The 20,921-nt window shown below is 38.4% G+C and overlaps 2 protein-coding genes across 2 annotated transcripts in view; one reads left to right on the top strand and one right to left on the bottom strand.

Moving 5' to 3' along the window:
- The window catches only part of fgf13a (fibroblast growth factor 13a), a 79,934-nt gene extending 71,156 nt beyond the window's left edge, over positions 1-8,778 (bottom strand). The window contains exons 1-2 of the mRNA XM_079479351.1: positions 8,605-8,778; positions 8,204-8,381 (exon numbers count right to left, since the gene is read on the bottom strand). Of these exons, the coding sequence (XP_079335477.1) occupies positions 8,204-8,252 (49 nt within the window). The 5' untranslated portion in view covers positions 8,253-8,381; positions 8,605-8,778. The remainder of the gene's footprint in view (positions 1-8,203; positions 8,382-8,604) is intronic.
- Positions 8,779-16,846: 8,068 nt separating this feature from the next.
- Positions 16,847-20,251, top strand: f9a (coagulation factor IXa). The gene is made up of 8 exons (XM_079479225.1): positions 16,847-17,169; positions 17,319-17,494; positions 17,717-17,741; positions 18,033-18,146; positions 18,234-18,368; positions 18,645-18,949; positions 19,029-19,155; positions 19,259-20,251. The coding sequence occupies exons 1-8, from the start codon at positions 17,115-17,117 to the stop codon at positions 19,837-19,839; spliced, it is 1,518 nt and encodes a 505-aa protein (XP_079335351.1). The 5' UTR covers positions 16,847-17,114; the 3' UTR covers positions 19,840-20,251.
- Positions 20,252-20,921: the final 670 nt, after the last annotated feature.

Here is a 20,921-nt window from a genome sequence, read left to right as displayed (position 1 = left end):
GTCAGCATCATTTCACCAACATAATCTCTTCGTGCGACAGCTCAAGACATCTGAGCCAGAGTCTGTGACGGTTTGCTCGCTACTTATTTCAGTTTTTTGCCTCGGCTGTCTCTTAATGTAAATGACTCCTTCCCCTGTGTACGTGCTCCTGACACTAACACAAAGCACACACATACCTCACATCCATCACTGCAGAGTGTGAAATCAGCTTCCGGGAACAACGGCGAAGCTATTTCCAGCCGCCTTCATTCTCACTATGTCTTACTTCGTTTCTTCTCTGTAAACTCGAGTTCCTCAGATAAGATTGTGCTTGGAGACATAAGATCACATGCCATTGTACACAAGTCACAAAAAAGTAGTCGCTCACATATGGTACATATATCCTTAGGCTTAAGAAACCGAACGATTAGTCAAACGTTTGAGAAACGATGTAAACAACAACCCCTGAGCCTGTGAGTTCTCATCAATCATTTAAACATCATTACTGCACAATAATGAGGCAGATGGAGATTCATTGTTTTCTGAAAATCTGGTTGGTTCCAAATTACTCGGAGAGGAGGTAAAATCCAAAGTATACACATGGGTGAAATTCCCTGGTCCCTGAAATAAACTTCTGAAGAAGGGCTAAAAGTCAAAAAAGTGGTGAAGGAAACGCTGAGCTGACAATCGTCTCACAAAAGGATAATATCTGTATCTAATCCGTGTAATAATGTTGATTAGACTTAGGGCCAGATGCACTAAACAGGGAGCGTTTAAAAAAATGGGACTGTAAAATTCCGTGGGTGATTACCAATGCGCACATACAAAAAACGTATTCCCATAATGGCCAGCACAATCTACGAAGAGCAGCACATATTAGCACAGGGTTTAAGACAAGCTTTTATGGGTGTAAAAAAACGTGTTAAATACCATTACAATGACGAGCGCAAACCTAAGAAAATTCTAATTGTGTTGCGTGATCCATTCAAATAGCCTCCTCTCCTCCCATAAACTTGCGTCTGAAGAAGAAACTTCTACAAATGCATGTGCAATAAGGTCAGTCGCAAAAACACCTGTCCACACCTTTTCAGCGCTGATTTTCACTGTGTGTTTTTTTACGCCAAAAGAGGCGCTTGCGCCTCTAGCACATAGTCTTCTAAAGAATAAAAACGGCTCTGAGTGAAACAGCTATTTTGTGACCATGTAAACCCAGACATCAATCTGGTCAATAGCGTTAAACTCAATGGGAACAGAACATGAATTTATTCTATGATATGGCATCGTTGACCACTCACATGATAATCTCAGCCTTAAATATATATATATTCACAATCTGTTAAGATGTTATATTTGATGATACAAGAAAAAAATGTATTAATGAAGAGCCAGAAATTCTGGTCACGAAGTATACATTTCATAAAACAAATCGTTTTCTGTATTTCAAAATACAAATTCTTACAGCGCATTAACCTCCACAGAAGGGCTTAAATAAGCTTGTCTTGAAGGGTAACTTGAAGTAGTGCCAGACACTAACAGTGTGCATTTAGGTAATGTTTGCTTTTGCTAGAATGGTGTCAAACTGTGGACTGATGGACACTTTGTGGAAGCACTCAGGCTTCTCCAGTCAATGCTTCTGAAACATTTGTTAAGACAGACACTGAGAAATTCAACAGTCTTTGCTTGTACAGCAGTAAGCTAATGGCTGGCTGTTGTTCAACTGATGTCTGGCATCTTAAAGGAATGAGACCACAGGTCGTCTCTGAATCAATTGTCTGACCTAGCCTTCCGCTACAAACTTTCAGTCATACCTTACGACAAAAAGCCTCTGGATCCCAATACCAGTGGGATTTACTGATTAAAGCATGGATTTTAATTATTGAGCCCTATGTAGCACTATGGAAAAAAGTATTTGGGAAAAACACCCATGGGAAATGATAGCATGAACTGAAGACTGTGATAGTAGTTTCAGAGTTCCAGCCACCTGATGTCCAAACGGCATGTTGTCTCAAATGGTTACTTGTCACATATATCACGTCAACACCAACTGGCTTTAAATGGTTTCATCTGGGTGTAACAGATCGGTAAAGCTGCGTGCACACCGCCAGAGACTAGCAGCAGTACGGAGCAACACGGTTTCATTCATTTCTATGGAAGCTTGGCGACACTAGCAAAACAGGACAAGAAGTGGGCGTGTCTAGCGATGCCACAAATTTTAAAGTTAATCAATTTTATGCAAACAAGGTGTTTTGAAACTATTTTTAGTGTAGTTAGAACCCCTAGACCTGACTACAAGGAATGCCGGTAGCCTATACGCAAAGTTGGCAACTTTAGCGCCCGTCAATCACCTAGCATTAAACTTGCCCGCAAATTCATAAACAACATGTCATGTGTTAGCTTTGCATGAGAAAATGAAATCCCATTAAGCGGTGCCCTGTACAGGCCCAGGGGAAGTGTAATTAAACACAACACAATCTCCACAGCACCCTGTGGGACTGAACAAATAATGCAGGGCTTCACTGACACGGCCACATAAATCAACAGGATGCTGTGATGATTTCAGGACTGAACTGTTGCGACTGCTGCTGCTCTTTGGTTTGAAATGTCACATGCGCTGTGACCACTGGGGCAGAATATCAGTCAGTTGACATGGATCACTGGACACTGTGTGACAAACAGCAAGCATTACTGTAATTATCCACTTGCTGTTTCTGTAACTCTACTGCCTACAGTAACAGTGAGGCACAGTCTGAGGAGAAAGGGTTGTTTCTAGAAAGATGCACTCTTTAAGCTCCTACTCTATCTATTGAGATGCATTGTGGATCTATATGTATTGTGTAGATGTGACCTGGCTTTAAATAAGTGATTACATGCTGCTGTCGGATGTCTAAGAACATGTGTATGTTTTCTACTAAAAACCATTACCATACTGTCTGACTCTGTGAGAGTCTCGTAATAGAACCAATTTCTTGCAATCCCAGTGAAATGGTTTGTGACCTGAAATGGCATTTATTGCTGAGAAACCCAACCAAAATGGACAGATTATATTTTACATTTGATTAGCTTTAATGCAGAAATTCCATAATGTTACACAACTTGTCCTTAACAGGCCAAACGTGATTTTTGACAAGCAATTTGTTGGTCCATAATTGAAAGCAAAACTGTAGTCTATGGGGAACTTAGTATGTACCATGTAAGATACAATGTTTCGTCAATCAGTCTTTCTTATGTTTAAAGTAATAGTTCAGCCAAAAAGTAAACTTCTGTCATCATTTACAAATTTACATGATTTTCATTTTGAAGAATGTTGTAACCAAACAGCACCCCTTCACTTCTATTGTACGGACACAAAACCAATGCAAGTCAATGGGTGCCGTCTTCCTTTCGTTTACCAACATTCTTTAAAATATATTATTTTGTGTTCTGCAGGAGAAAGAAAGTCATACAGGTTTAAAATGACAAGAGGGTCAGTAAATGATGACAGGATTGTACTTTTTGGGTGAACTTCAACTTGAATATACAAACATTTCAACAAACTAAATGGCACAGAAATAGAAATGCCTTTCTAAACCACATACAATTCCATTCAGACAGACCTGTTATCAAAAATCCTGAAATGCCACGTAATCCCACACCTACACTAAATATGTTCTCTGAATCAAGCCATTAGCGTGATGAAAGAATTCAACAATACAGTAAACCAGATCCGGCCTAATTGATTTGGTTATTAATGTGATCAAGACAGGTTGTGAAAATGCTTATTTCAGAGATTAGACTTTATTAATAATGCTTGGCATACTGTATTGTTCTCTACTAAAGCATCCAAACTACTGTACAATAAACTGTACACTGCTACAATAGGAACGTCTGGAAATATTGAGGAGCTGAATATTCCCAATTTAGAATGTAGTAGGCACTACATGCACAATTCAGAAAGACTGATTGGGTTTTAATCCTCGAAAATGTATTGCTGAATAAATCCCATTACAGTCATTGCATGTCGACTTCTGTCATCAGTCAAAATGCTGAAATTTAGCACAATGGCCCATTTAGGGTCACTCTCTCACTCTCTCTCTCTCTCTCTACGTCTGCCGTTTCTTTCTAATCAATTGTTTTCACGTATAATTAAACCTCTTTGTAAATGTATCCTTTATGTAAACATATCCCAATACCCCTTACCACATCATTCACTTTCGACTAATGTCTGTCCTGTGCACTGTGCACCTTACTGCTGATTGGCTACAAGGTTGTTTTGGTACTATGCCCGGCATTGTCTAAACAAGCGTAATTCCGAAATCGGACACCCCGCCTTTAACAGTTCAAGACAGACATCAAAGGTTTGGGAAACCATCTGAAAGGAAACTCGATAGGTAAGAAGGAACCAGGAAAGCCCGGTTGTGAGTGTGACCTTCTGATATGAGCAATCATTTATAAACTAACTCCTAAAACAAAGCTCATTTACACATGAACTAAGAAGGAAACATTCAACACCAGTCCCCTCAGAAGAGCTCACTAGTGCTCCATGCAATTCATCTCAAGAACTGAGATTTGAAGGTCGCAGGGCCGAATGAAATATAAATCGTCAGGCTACTGTATGCTTTGCTTTGTTTGACAGTGACATAACTATGAGTTGAATATTGATTGCACTATGAATATTTATTCCGTTGTTACTCAACAAAAACAGTTATGTCAACCATTACACTCACTAGGCAAACTGCCAAAGCGAGTAGAGGCACTTGAAATGTCATCGCTGCTCACCAACACAAACGAAAGCAAGAGTTGCATTGTTTTCCTCTTTCTTATCAGGCAGATTCAGAGGCCGTGATGTGACAGCGGGGTCTTGTGAGGTACGTTTGGAAAGTGGCTACGCCAAGAAAACGGCCAGCCAATCAGAAAGTGCAAATCATGCAGCGTTCACCAGCCGAGCTGTCACTGATGAGGTGGAGGGAAGAGCTATAAAGACAGGACCCGCGACATTTCCAAACATTTCAGACTGCGGGGCAGCAATGCAGAGTGACAGATCTCTAATGCAGATGGAGTTTTCCTTTAGGGCTGCATGCATTAGAGCTGAGGATGCTGCAGACTAGAACACGTAGCCCTGTCCCAAATCACACTGCCCATAGACAGCCTTTTGAAAGCACTAACATACAGTATACACAAGCATACATGGTATGCAGATTTCACAGTCTTGAAGATCAAAAGAGATTTTGAAGTAGCACTGTGAAGTACAGTATAGAGGAACTGTTATTTTCTGTGCTCAAATCTGGACATACAGTGTTCTAATAATGTTAATATGTTCGGTAACCGCACTGTGATGTTGTACAGCAACACATAATGGTTGGAACTGCCTTGCTGTCATCAAATCTAGACAAAATAACTCTCCATATTATTACGTAAATGTATGTAGTGGCCAAAAGTGATGTCCGGGAGCATGTTTGTATCTTTGCTTTGAATGCTCCTTCAGTTTAGAGTAAACATTATCTAAACATGAAATGTATAGTACAAATATGACAAAACACTTAACTTGAAGGTAATTATTGGACAATATCATGGAACATGGGTTTTTAATATAAAATACCAAAAATGGATAGAAAAACAAAGCTCACAGGAAATTAAGCAAACATTGACAAATATTGTCTCTGTTATTAATATTTGTTTATCCTCTACTGTGGCAATATTTTGTAGTCATCCTCCTGGCTAAGTCTTTATAAACAAAAACACATGTGTTTTGTGTATTTTTCTTGCCAAGCCTCCATAAATTCTTCTGAAAGCTGAGCTTCAGTTGATGCCAAAACACACCAATGCAAGATACTGTAATACTTTTAAAGTACCTTAATAAAATATAAAGTGTGAAGATGTCAATTTTTGGACATCACTTTGGCCATTATACAGTACTGTGTACTTACACCGGAAATTCAGTCAGACATATACAAAATTCAGTCAAAACAGCTGCTGTTATCTGTGGCAATCATGTTCAAGACTGAATTACATGCATGCTTATCTCCAGTACTTTTGCTCATTTTCAATATTTTTTTATTGTATTAAATATTTGTGTGAAAATGTGTTTTCTTTAGTATCCCTGCTCATCTCAGGGGAACAGAAGTGTTTAGTTTAGCGCAGTGTCCAATTATATGGCTTATATCACCTTACCTTGTGGGTAAAATGTGGGTGGCAACATCAAGTTCAGAGGCCTTTTGTGTTACTGCCATCATTTTAGCCTTCAACTGTTTGCTGAAAATGGCACAGTGTAAACACAATCTGAACATTCCACTACCCACAAGTCATATTCAGCTATTTAATTGACTCAGGGTCCAGCAGATCAAGGGAACATGTTTATTTTTCACCTCCAGTCACACCATCAGAGGATTTGGATGCTGCAGCAACAGGGGTGCAGCTTTTCCAGGAAGATTAGAGCAGGTTTCAGCTCAGGGCACAAATAAAGTGTCTGCTTTGTGATTAATGGAGCTTCTCTAAATTATGCTTTCCGATGTCTATTGGTTTGGCACTGCATCTGGTTGAATATGTCTGCAAGAAAATAAGAAAGAATTCCAGGCACTGTGCTGCCCTTCCAAGGCCTGTGCATTTATCCTTTGGCTAATTAACCTGTGCTTTAGTCATATGCCCTTGAGCATTCAACGCCATTAGTCTAAATAATACTGCAAGGTAAGCTACTCACAGAGACGAAAATTTAACAATCCCTTCAATTAGACACATCAAATATGCTAATAATACAGAATTGTGTACTTTTTTACTTTTGCCTCTTTCAATAGAGAGACAGAGTGGAGAGAGATAACAATGGGATAGTTATCCAAGGTGACAATGCTCTCAAGTTATACATCTGATCAGTATGTCCCCTGGGTATCAAACCCACAACCTTTTGCGCTGTTAAGAAAATGCATTACCAGTTGTAAACCCCTAAGGTTTATCACTATCTAGCATAAAGCAAAGTAAACACTTTCTAACATGTGAAATCATTGGCATCTATCATATTTTTTCTTGGTGAGAGAAACAAAGCGAATGGAATCCTGACAGTTTTAAAGATGCAGGGGCAGCCACTACAATGTGTTCTCTAATAACTCAAAACAAAAAAGATTAAAGCTATGCTGAGTGAATGAGTCACATACAATGTGTTGAATGGAAACAAAATTCTCTTTCTGTTGTGTATTTATTACAAACAAATAAAAAAGTACAAGATATTATGTTGAATTTTAGAAGATGATAATTCTCTGTCTTTTCATTTATGTGAGCTTTCATACTGTTAACTATTTGTTCAAAGTAAAATATTAAACACTCATATTTATTTTCCCTGCAATAATCCTTTTAAATGATTTTATCTATAAATCATTAACTTCGCATTACACAAAAATATTTAGGCAAATTAACTCTATTTATACAGTATAATCATTACTATTCATTTTTCTTGAGGAAATGATATAATATCTTATATTTCATAATGAATTATAAATTACAAGAAAGTGCCATTTGTTTGGGTAATTTGTCAATCTGTGCAAGACTTTGAACTGTCCGTTATCGCCAGACAGAACAAAGAGCCACATTCATGTCGTCGTAAACTGCGCCGAAAACACCTCAACGGCCAGCGTGCACATCAATTAAACGCACGGAGGTTTCTTTGGCAACCCTGTATCCCTTTGTCTCCATGGCAATGGTTGGCCAGTTTACATCCCGCTGAAGCGCGGCTGTTCCAGAGACATGCAAGCTCAGTTTTACGCAATAAGTCATTTGCGCAGTAGCTACCCAAACAAACGATTAAGCGTCATCACACAGCGCAGATCATAGCAAATGTAATAAATATTTTATGATCTAACTGGTTACGCACATCCAAAATGTGCAAAATAAGAAAATAAAAAGCATCTCAATAATAATCAAGCAGTTGCATTCGTTTCATTGCCATCAAGCCACGTTAAAGCGACAGCCCAGTAATTCATCTCTGCACAAAAGACTGAAAGGCAACGTGCTGATTTTTGTTCTTTGGCTATTAGGTCGTTCATCATGTGGTAACATTTTGGCTCTTGATAATCACCCATTAAATGTTTTTTTTTTTCGTGACCTTCTCATAAACGTTTGTCTTTGACGTTTGCCCAATTTCTAATATCTGCTTCTCCAGAATTGTGGGAGGATGCAACGAGTGGGAGATGAATGAGCTCACGGTCGCTTTAAACCTGTGATGCACGGTGAGCCATCGAGGCGTTCAAGACTCGTTTCTTACCCTTTGAAGCATCCTTATCTTCTTTTGGCTTCGCCACTTTTCCGCTCATAGATCCCAGTTTGGATGTATAGATCCCGATTTAGACTAAAACCCAAAATATTTCTGTCGTGTACCCACGCTCGTTTACGAAATCCTCGGCAAATCCAAAACAAAGGTGCCAGGTAATGAGATAAGAGCTCTGCAAGAAACAAAATGTAAATAAACAAAAGTTCATTTTAACACGAGAGGAAAAAGTCCAGTATGCTACCATCTATCAAAATGTACCACCACCAACGCCGCTCGGGTTAAACATAAAGTCGAGTTTACAAGCGCGTGGCAGTAACAAGTCCAATGTCAGAAATACACGCAGCCGCTAGGGAAGACCTTCGGTGGTCTTTGTTATCGAGAAGCTTAAATCTTACCTTATCTCTTCCACGTTGTCTCCTACATTAATGCACATTGATGTAGAGAAACGGCCCCAGCGTGAAGCTCGAGGTGCTCTGATGAAAATAACCACGCGAATGAAGCAAGCGGCAGAAGAAAACGCGCGAGGGAAAGAGAGGGGCTTCCACCGAGTGTCAGTCGACGTCAGCGGTGACACACTGCAAGCCAACGCGCATAAAACCGAGGAACCACCTTCTTAGACTGTAACAGGCATATAATCACCTGTAGTCTAGTCTGACGGCATTCAACAGGGTTCATAGGCTATGTTTAAAAATAATATATGCTAAAAATAATATAACAACTATTGCGGTTAGAAAAGGGTCGTGATAAACTTCGCATAGCATGAATTTCATTTACAAAATGAAAGCATCACTGTATTTTACAATTATGTATTAGAGTGCGAGTATTATACTGTATATTTATTATATATGTATGTTATGTTTTATCCAATTTAGAATCCGTTTGATCATTGCTGTAAAAGAGTGTTCAAGGCTTTATATTGACACTGATCAGTGTTGTTAGAATGTATTTTACTTGTTCGGTGTGAGCTATAGCAATGCACAGTCCTTTCCAAAGAATAAGTGACAAGGCAATCGTGTGCAAATAGGGCAAAACTTTAAAATGTATTAAACATTTGAATCTGAAACAACGCGTGATCATGCATACTTTTGTTTCTTTTCATCTATGAAAACGCATCCTAAAAGAATGTTACCCAGTGGGTCGGTTATATAAAATGTGATTGCAGCAATACTGTTTTGTGCTTTATTATGTTGCATTGACAAAGTCTATCAGAAAGTTTATCTTTCATTTGTGTATCGATAGAAAAACTGTAGCATAAGACCAGTGCTGCAAGGATTCACAGCCTTCTCTTGTCAAACTCGACTAAACAACTCTCCATGACCTCTGACGATTACTTCGTCCGCTTTTGACACCTATCAAACAACATATATTTTACTGTGAAATACTGTTTATCTATGCCAAAGTCAATAAGGAATTCACAGAAACAAATTACTGCACAAACTGTGTTCATCACTTGACAGATTACAGCACTGAGTGTGAAAAACTGGATCCATAATTGCTATTTTTAGGGAGTGCTGGACGGCCTTTAGAGTTTCATTGACCAGTCTTCTTAAGACACTACAAAGCTTTAAACTACAAACCTTTGTTCTCTCAGACTGGAACAGAAATCTTTCAATTTGGCTACTTTAAAGTACAAATGGGTTGTGAGGGAATGGGTTAAAAGAAATACTGTCCTGCAACTGGATTTCCAGAATGGTGTTTGCTTCCACAAATAATTATGGCAGTTTGAGGTTGGGATCTACAAAGTCACCTTTTTAAATTCAAGATGGAAGGCAAGAAAAGAGGCCATCCAAGACAAGCGGGTTAAAGTGGTTTATCTGAGCACAGCGTGTCTTTTGGGTTTGCGGTTTGTCAGACAAGAATTCACTTCTCAGCATGCAAGAGGCTGGAGGCTAATCTAACCTCCCTTTGCCCTTCACTGTTCCTGTTGCTGTGATGCAAATATCACTGCTAAAGTACACGTAGAGTCTGTCATGTCTAGAGCCAAATATCTTTATTTAATTCAATTTAGTTCAATAAACTGAATCCCAGTTGCTATTTTATATTTGTATAAATATGTAACTTACTGATTTTTAAGTTGGACAAAATTGTTAATTGGAGATACATTTATCCAAGCTACATATTATACAAAGAAAAGTGTTAGTATATTTTTTTATTTTCATTTTGTATTTATTTCCTATCATAAGTCTGTTATTGTGCAATTTTTTACCAACATTAACTGTAAATTGCTTTTTCTGAATAAAATCATTTAAATATTTACAATAGAATATATTTTACAATATTAAAGAATTAGAGGTCACACTAAACAGAAACTGTATGCTTTAAAATAGTGGCATGCATCATTTTGCATGTCTATGTTTTTACGAGAGGGTTTTCAGCGCAGATTAATGGACCAATTCTATCTCATTTACAGACATAAGAACTACGAGATGCATAATAAGGTTTGGTGCTCGATCTATTAACATTTAATACAGATTTTCAAATATGTAGTCAATATTTGCAAGGCTCATTCAGTAGCAAAAGGTAATTTAGGTCAGTGTGATCAATGAAATATGGTCACGACTTTCTGTATAATGATCTCACTATTTTGCAACTGTCTTGTTGCTATTTTGATTACCGTTGCCTACTGTCTTTTTCTAGTTAAGATGTAAACTGTGTGAAAATATGGTATATTGGTTTCATTAAACTATGCAGAAAAGTACTTCCATTTCATCAAGAACACTTTTAAATACATTTTTATCTCTGAATTTCTAGTTGGATATGGTTTAGAACCTTGTGCTTTTAATCAACAGACTGCAGGCCAAATGTTGGTTGATAAAGGAATGTTATATTCTGTTAATAACTTAAATGATTTGTTAGGGCTGCATTGATTAGTAGTCGACCGATACAGGTTGTCAATGACTGATGTTGATGTCCAGAGGGTCGAAATTGAATGAGAGCAAATAAGATACACAGAACTGCTAAAAACTTATTTTATTCACTATTTAGCCTTCAAACTTCACTAAAAATGGAAAAATCTCATTTTCTGAGATTAAGTGAGGCCACCCCCTTGTCTCTAAGTAGTAGAACGGCGAAGATATCCAACACGGGACGTTTTACACCTTATATGGGCATGTTTCCTGTCAATGGGGAATTATGGGGGACTCTTACACCCCAGGGGTACAACTTACACCCCATTGTGATGTATGTTCTTATAGAGCCTGATAGCCTCTTCAAATGTGGGAACCCGCATGTTTCTACAATATACTCGCTCTGAGCTACGACCAGTCAAAGTTCGACGCAATGTTCAATGAGATTTTTCGGGTGGTCTTTTGTCCCCCTATCGCACACCCGATTGCTTACTTTTTTCAAAAGCATCACCAATGACTTTAGAGTTTAGATCAGGTTTGAGTAGGTTTATGGCGCAGTTTATTTTTAGTTCCTCAAAATAGCCCATGGGCGCATATTGAGGATTGGGCGCACAAATGAGCCCAAATACATTTTCTATTCAAACAACGCGGCACAGGACTGGAAAATGAGAACTGCATCTGGCTGAACCTGCAAAAACACTTGCGCCGCATTGTGCCGGGTGTACGATAGGGCCCTCTGTCACACATCGCCTATTCTACCACTCAGCTGTCACTCGATCAACCATAACATTTGTAAAATAACTGAGAGTTAAGATTAAAGACTTATAATTATTTTCAGAGGTGTTGATTTCCAGGGGTGTCCTTGAAATACTTATCTGGATGAATGGTTCGACCTCTGATATATGTGGGCAACAATTATCCAGATGTTCATGGAGATTTAGCTGTGAGCGTTTGAGTTTACATTATTGCTAACTTTCTACAGTGAGGGAATAGTCATGCTGATGTTTTTCTAACTAGATCTGTGAGGCTGACACTTTAAAATGATATCTTAAAATACAACTTTAAAGTTTACAATTTAATCAAAGCATAAGAGGTTTGCTTCTTCAATCTTTGTATTTATAAATCTACTGCTTAATAAAATCTATCAACACTTGATTTCAAATCACAAAGCTTATTTAGATGGTTGCTCAAAGACATAACTTTTCTTCAAGAAAATAAGGGATCAAGTAACATGCCGTCTGAAAGTGCTAGTTTTGAGCGGACAGTTTTAGGACCTAGAGGGATTGTTCTTAAAATAATTTTCTGGGACAGAGAGAAAGTGTTTGAGGAATAAAAAGCATGGAAGTGATTCATGGACCATTGTTATGCTCAGGTTTTAGTTAGATGCCCTTTTTCGATATACATTGATATTGAATGGTGCACATATGCTAAATGACAGGTCTCAATGGGGTCAACCAACTGTTAGAACTGAGGTCAAATGTCACAATTCTTTCACCACCTCAACCTAAAATTGGCATAATTGACCCCATTGGGTTTATGACTCTATGCAACACAGTGTCAATGCTCACAGCTGAAACTGATATGGCATTCTAAAACATTGTTAATTTTTATGTTTAATTCCAGATGTCTAAAAAACATTTAGTCTAAATGCAGTACAATACAAACACTGAATACACTGTACAGAGGGTGGAGATACATGACTTTCAACCCTTCTCACTCTCCCTATTTCATACTTTGCTCTTTTCAGTACAGCTTCTCTGCTTCTGTTGCCTAGAATGCTGTGGGTAAGCATTAGACTTCATAGCAACTGGCTCTTGAGTTTCTGAAGTTGTGATCAGTTAACATTAACTGAGGAGCTCTGCGCAGGCTGATCCGCAGAAGACTAGCCAAACACTGAGCTGCAAAGAGCTTGTAAAAATCATAAAAACCAAAGCAAAGCAACCTCTTATGTTGTGATATTTTACCATGCAAAATGTGAACTTTCCTTTGTCATAATAAGTGAACAAAGCATGTTTGTCTCATTTGGTCATTAGATAAATCCTTGAGGCCTGAGAACATTCTGTAGTACTAAATTATTAAAAGAATAGTTGACATTAGGGTTATTATTACAGCCTAATCTTAAAGGAAATAATACCTATTTTACCAACAAATTTTCACAAAAAATAGTCCGCGCCTACGTTTTGCTGGGACTGCCGCGAAAACTTCAGTCTCCTTACCCAAACAGACTGTCGCTCGTTCGTCAGATTGTTTAAATGTCAGCTGCTTAGATTGGGTCAGACTGGAGTTGCACAAAGGGGCTGTGAAACATTACCCTTTCGGGCTCACAGAAGGACTGTGCTAGTTAACAGAGGTGCGCTCTCACAAATACCAGAATAATGTCAATGGTTATGTACAGGGATCTTACGCCTGGGCAGATCCTTCAGGCCTGCAGTCTTTCCATTTATAACTGTACCCACAGGAGGAAAGCAAGCACTGTGTGATTTAATGGCGAAAGGGAGACAGATTTCAAAGCCAACAGCAGTACTCACATTTGAAAATAAATGGGACGTTTCTAGTCATAACTTACATGAGGCACACACATCAGAACTTGATATGATTACATGGAATAAACATAAACAACCTTGATTTACCTTAAAGGGATACTTGACCCAAAAATTAATATTCTGTCATCATTTACTCACCTTCAAGTTGTTCCAAATCAGCATCAATGTATTTGTTCTGAGGAACACAGAGAAGGATATTTGGAAGAATGCATATGACCAAACAGATTTTGCCACCCATTGACTCCCATAGTAGGAAAAATAACTTTATAATTTAGTTTTTTTCTGTTGAACACAAAAGAAGACATTTTGAAGACTGTAGGACAGCAACCAGTTCTGAGGCATTTTTAACCGTTGTAATTCTACTACTATGGGAGTCAATGGGAGGCAAATTATAGTCTGGTTATAAGGATTCTTCTAAATATCTTTCTCTGTGTTCATCAGAACAAAGAAATGTATACGGATTTGGAACAACTCTAATCTAAGTGAGTAACGGATAACAGAATTTTCCTTTTTGTGTGAAGTATCCCTTTAACATCTTATAAAGGACATCCAGAACAAATCACTCTTTTTGTCTTCAGTTCCAAAAATCTAAACTTGAGCACAAAACCTGAAGCAGCACAAAAGATCTGCAAGTGTTTTTGTTCTAAAATGTACTGTAATTGATAATATTAATAAATAATTTCTATTTTCCCACTGAGATTAAAAACACCCCCATGTTCCAGCAGGACAACACACAGCACATGAAGTGACTGATGTCCGTTCTCAGCTTCAGAGGGGGAAGACAACAGAAAGGATTTACAAAATGAGTCACTAATCTCTCTTAACTAAAGGCACAGATTCTGGTACATGCGTGATGTGAAGGCTCTGCTTAGACAGGCTGCTATTCATAGTCTCTCTTTATATTCAAAGTTGCAAAGGTGCAAAGTTTATTTTAGTCATTTTCCTCCAAAAATGTAGAAAGCAGTACGTGAAGTAATTACAAGCTTTCTCTGTCTCCTCTGTGCTATTTTCTGTCTGTGTCTGTGTGATGTTTCTCTGTTCTCACTATTCTCTGTGATCTTCACTATTCTATATGTGCCGTCTGGCCTGCTGTCTCACTGTCTCTGGAGAACTCAAGAGAAACTGTATAACACTCTGTGGCATTATTACGTGTAATCAACTGAATCAAACTCAATACACAGATACACTTTTTAAATGCTCAGGATACTAACAAATTTACTTATTATACACATTAATGGGTACACATTAATAACGCAGGTGCCAAATGTCCAAGAATGATCAGGAAGCATTTTGCATTTCCAGAAACTCGCAGATGACTAAGTGTGCTGTCACAAACAAATTGAGGTGAAACATTCACTAAGAAGTTAATCTTAATATGAAACAAACTACTGTTTGTGCAGTTTGCAAACAATACCTGGATGACCTAATGTATCCATGACTCAGAGGTATGCAACCACTGAACACTGCTATTCCATAAGACCACCTTTGCACTTAGATTCCATTATATTCGAAAGATTTAAGCTTCTGTATTTTTTGAATAATTTGAACACAACTGTGGACCTGAGCTCAAAAGTGACTGTAGTCTGACTATGATCAGAATTCAATCTCGTGCTTCTTTATCAATGCTCAGCAGTATATTCTTTAAGCAAAACAGTATGCGTAATACAGTGATAAACATGTTAATCATTAATTAATCATAATTGTTGTGATATCAATGTTTAATAGCTAAACATAATCATGATAAGATCAGAAATTGTTTATTTTCAGGATGCAGTGTGATTATATATAGCACAGTTTGAAATGCAGTGTCACAGACGTTCAACAGCGAGAGCTGTAAAATGTTATTAACAGCTAACGTTACCTGACAGAATAATTGTGATTAAAATAATCATTTTGATTATTGTACAGCCCTAATACAAAAATACTCTAAAAACTATTTTTATTAATTTTGAATCTGTTTTGGCTCGGTTTCATTTGTCTGACAGTAGAAGATCAAGCACATTGCATTGTGGGATACATCATTCTGTGCAGTGCGCTTGTTGTATACTTCACATTTTGCCAAATGTCCTACAGTACTGCAGGTCATCCAGATTGTCACGACCGGGGAGGACAGAACCCAAACGCAGCACGGTAAGTTACAGCCAGTCTGGTGCTGTTTCTGAGGCCAAAAATAATAGTTTTCATGGAGTCTAATGAGCTACATGGACCCTGTGCAGAGTTCACAAGACTGGGACCTCTGCGATCTGCATACTCCCCCTGGGTGAAGATGCTCTCCATCGATTACACTGAACAGGTATCACATTTTTACATCTACAGGAGCGGGCAGATCCTTTGGCATTGCCTCTAATCAAATTGGAGACACCGGCAATTCCCAGCAGCACGCAGGGCAGGTGGAGGAGAGGCGCACGTCAGTGCTGAAATCAATAGTGCTGCATTATAAATCAGTTTATTCATATCTTCTGCACCCCAAAACTAGACAACTGAAAACGTATATGTTTCCCTTATAAAAGTGCAATGGGGTTATGATGATACAGAAGTGTAATCAAATGCTACCATGGGACAGTGTGTCATACCACTCCTGCTTAAAAATACCTCATCATTTAGCTACACAGACCGACAGTGTTTTAGAAAATAGATGTGAATTCAAGGCTAACTGGAGGTCAAGCTTTTCAAGTGCACTGTGCAGTAATTACACAAGTTTTGAGTGATGTAGTCATTTTACTCCAGCTCTTAGCTGCAATAACAGTTTGTGGACTGCACCATGAAATGTTGTCATCCAAACTCCCATCACAAATAGATTGGCACTTATATACGGATGGATGGATGTCTAGTGTTAATTACTTACGAATAAATAATTCAGCACTATAATGGGTGCATGAAAACGAAAAACCAGCAGTCAATAGGAAAGCGCCATCTGAGAAAATAGCCGATTCCCAGGGGAAAGAAGAGAGCAAGACCACTTACAGTGGAACTGGATCTTAGATTGGGTTGTTATCCAGCAGGCTGATACAAGCCCTCTCTGCTGCTGCCAATGCTGTGTCCATCTATTATATGGGGAAAAACACAAATTATACATGTTTTATTAAAAGATGGACATATTACATGTACCAAAGCTTTGAGATGTCATATATTTTCTGATGCAGTCAGTAAATCCTTAACTAAATTGGTGGGAAATTAAAAACCGTTAAGTTTGCAAATTACGTTGTTGAGCTACGCGTTGGAGCTTTGGCGCCATCTTGCGGCGACTTGATCCTTGACAAGACGATTTTGACGATTCTGATACTGGAGGGAAAATATGAAAATGGTTGCAATACTTAACAATAAGATTTTAAAAGTTACAGTTATATCGGCCACAGTAATGATTTTTAACAAAACATATTTAAAAGAATCTTTTTTTTCTCTTACTCATATCATGTCCCGCAACAGATGTGTGCTTTAGCCTAGTGTACTTTGGATCTTCGACTTGGGTTATTTGTCGACTTGCTGTGGAATAAAGGACTTGTTTTGATTTGTCTGATGGCCTCATTCATTATTGTTTTCGGCCTATATATCTGGCTACTGGCTTTCGCAGGTAAGACCTACAAACACACTGAACTTTCGACATTACACTTGTTTCTTACTGTAGGCCTACTTGGCATACCTTCTGACTCTGGGGTTATAATTCAAACTTGTCTATTTCTTGCATAGTTTTAATGATATTGTTTAATTCTCATAAACCAGCTCCAGGTATAGTGTTTCTAGATGAAGAGAAGGCAGACAGCATTTTGTGGAGACGCAGGCGGGCAAACACGGGACTGTTTGAAGAGTTCCTACAGGGAAATGTGGAGAGAGAGTGTATAGAGGAGAAGTGTGTGCTGGAGGAGGCCAGAGAAGCATTTGAAAATGATGAAAAGACAGTGAGTACCAATGTCTTTTAGGTTTGCCATATTTCTTTTTGCTGTAAATGTATGGAAGACATTAGGAGAAACTGGTGAAGATAAAAGAGCCAAGAGGGCAAAAACTAAAATGGACAACATTCTTATGAACAACTTATGAGACTTTTCTCTCTTTGCATTTTTTCCAACACAATTTCCCCTAAGCTGCTACGTATAAATGTCTGTTTGGTTCTTGTTTTTCAGATGGAGTTTTGGAAAGGTTATGAGGGTACGTTTTTGTTTAATAATTTACTGTGATATTTGCTTAAACTCAATATGTGGACAATGGAGGTATGTGCCAGTATCCACTCTAAGAACAGCTCAAGAACTTTCTTTTCTTTAGCGAGCTATCAAACAAATACATTAAACAAATATTCATTGTACAAGAATCTGTTATTTAATACAGATTCTGAATTCCAATTAAAGAGCTGAATAAGCAAAGGAAAAATCTGAACCTGAAATCAAATGGTAAACAACACAAAGAAATTATCTTTTATAAATAACAAACGCTGTCCGTTAGATGGCGACCAGTGTAAATCAACACCCTGTCAGAACCGAGGCACCTGTGTGGACCAGATGGGAACATACACCTGTAACTGTCTGCGTGGCTTTGATGGCCAAAACTGTGAAATAGGTTAGACAAGATCTCACACAATTAGAGCCCACCTTGTTTTGCGAATTCCCAAAGATAAACAGATGGATGTTTTGTGGTGTTTCTCAGTGACTGCCAGACAGTGTAATATTGATAACGGTGGCTGTGATCACTTCTGTATTCTGCTGGAGTCTCGTGGGGCAGAATGTCAGTGTGCATCTGGTTACACACTCATGGAAGATGGTTTCAGTTGTGAACCCATAGGTAATATATTGTGTCCTATCTAAAAGGAAACACTATTTCAGTTCACACAAAAATGAAAATTCTGTCCTCATTTACTCACCCATGACACTCAAAATGTTGTATATAGAACATAGCATAACAATGTCAAAAGTTCTTCTTTAAAAATAAACCTTTTTACAACAAGTTTGTTTAGAAATCAATTGATATACTGCCAAAAAATAAGAACCGCCTGTTTTACGTAGTACTGTATACCAACAATGCAATTTTTCTTCTTTGTGCGTTTGTATGGGTTTCCAGTGAAGTTTCCCTGTGGCAGAACCATCAAAACAGCTGTGAGATCATTTGACAGTGGCTCAACCTCCACAATAAACAAAACTGCAGAGTCTTCCAACAGGACAGTCGCATTCACATCTAGCATATCCGAAAATCAGACCAGTTCAACAGCTTCCAAACAAAAGGGAAGCAAAATCATACCCTCTTTTAGTAAACTCCATAGATGGAATCTGGATGACTATTTGATGTCTCCTATGCCAACAGAAAGTCACCCAAAGAGCAGAATTGTCGGTGGAAATGCAGCTTTACCTGGACAAATCCCTTGGCAGGTACATGCCAATCTAATCAAAGCGGTTTGTGCACCCCATAATGTAATTTATACTGTAGAAATTGTCATTTGATCTCTAGGTGGCACTGGTGTCCCGCTCAACGCGGCAAGTGTTCTGTGGAGGCTCCGTACTGAGCGAGGTTTGGGTCATTACAGCTGCTCACTGTCTGGTGGGGAACCGGAATGGATCATTCTTCGTCAGAGTTGGTAAGACATAACAGCTGAACATGACAGCAGAAATTATTTTGATTTATATAGAATGACTGCAAACATAAACAGGGTGCAAGCAAAAAACACTCTTGTTTCACAGGGGACCACGACATCAACAAGATCGAAGACGCAGAACAGAATCTAGACGTGACCCGTACTGTCTCACATCCACGTTACGCCCCCCAATTAAGCCTTTACAATCATGACATCGCCTTGTTGCGTCTACGCACCCCCATTCGGTTTACTCAAATGGTACGGCCTGTCTGCCTTGGGCCCATGAGCTTCTCCAGTACCTTGCTCCAGTCTGGATCTTTGGCTGTGGTCAGCGGCTGGGGCCGGCTGCGCTTCCAGGGACAAAGTGCGACGATTTTACAAAGAGTTGAGTTGCCCTATGTGGACAGAACAGTATGCATGGAAAGCAGTAGTGATCCGATTACCCCCTTTATGTTTTGTTCTGGGTACTCGGACAGGCCGAAGGATGCGTGTCAGGGGGACAGTGGGGGACCCCATGTCATGCGTTACCACAACACATGGTTCTTAACAGGTATTGTAAGTTGGGGAGAGGAATGTGCCAAGAAAGGGAAGTATGGTGTGTACACGCATGTTGGTCATTATTACCGATGGATACAGTCTGTGAGGGGTGTTGCTAAGGTAACACTACTTTCAAATGTGGATGAATGATGTCTAGATCCTTGATCTTGAATTTTTGACATCCAACAGCAATAAATTAATAAGTCATTAAAAACGTTTTTTAAAGTGACATTGCATTCTGATATGTGAGAGTTAGAAAAATAAGATGGTGAAGTTTTAGCATTAAATAGTTAGTTTAGTGTACATTAAAATGACAATTATGTTATTTCTATCGTCATTATTTTGTTTCTAAAAGATGCTTTTGATTCTCATTGTGGGTGAACTATACCTTTGAGCTGCATGGCCAATGAATCTGCACCACATCAATCATTTATGACTTCCGCCCTTCACTGTGGCTGAAAGTCAAGGAAATGTTTATAATCAATAATTGCCCTCAATAAAAAAGTCTCATGTTTCCTAATAAATAAACGGATAAACAGATCTTGCATCACGATTGAAATGGATCTTGTGGTGATAACTCAATCTCTCATTCCGACAGCGAGAACACAAATGCACCATCTTATCTTTGGATTGCCACAGCCTTCAAAAGGAAATATAGGGAATTGTGGGAAGGAAACTGACGCAAGAAACCTACTCAAGATTTCAACAGAATTTTTCAAAAGCCTTCAAAAGTTCTGAAAATCAATGTATGAGCACTGGGGGCATCACATCACTTACATCTCACGTGTGAAAGGACTGATCTTATCATTAGAGTTTATGGGATGTACCGACACAATGCTTCTTATGACAGGGGGAATAAAACTCATAAAGAAATCCTAATATAATACGATTTTTAACAAGTGAGTTAAAAACAACATGCTAAAAACCATTGGTAGAAAAAAAAACATTTTCTATGACTGCACTCAAGAAATTTGATTTAACCCTTGTAACAAGTTCCCCATGTGATATCTTTTCCAGGACTCATATTTGTTATTTTACTCTAAACTCTTATCAGGGGTGTTGTAGAGAAAGTGTTTCTGGTGATAAAGCTATTAGACTATTACTATAAAATGAAAAAAAGTATATTTATAATTTCTATAGGCTGTCCAAATTCAAACATATTGTGTCATTACAATTATAACACCGTCAATAAATGTACCTTACTTTAAAACGAATGATTTAAAAACAACATC

The sequence above is a fragment of the Barbatula barbatula genome (assembly GCF_947034865.1).
Source record: "Barbatula barbatula genome assembly, chromosome: 18".
NCBI classification, from domain to species: Eukaryota; Metazoa; Chordata; class Actinopteri; order Cypriniformes; family Nemacheilidae; genus Barbatula; species Barbatula barbatula.
Note: the sequence above shows the minus strand (reverse complement) of the source record. Positions and strands in the feature narration are given on the sequence as shown.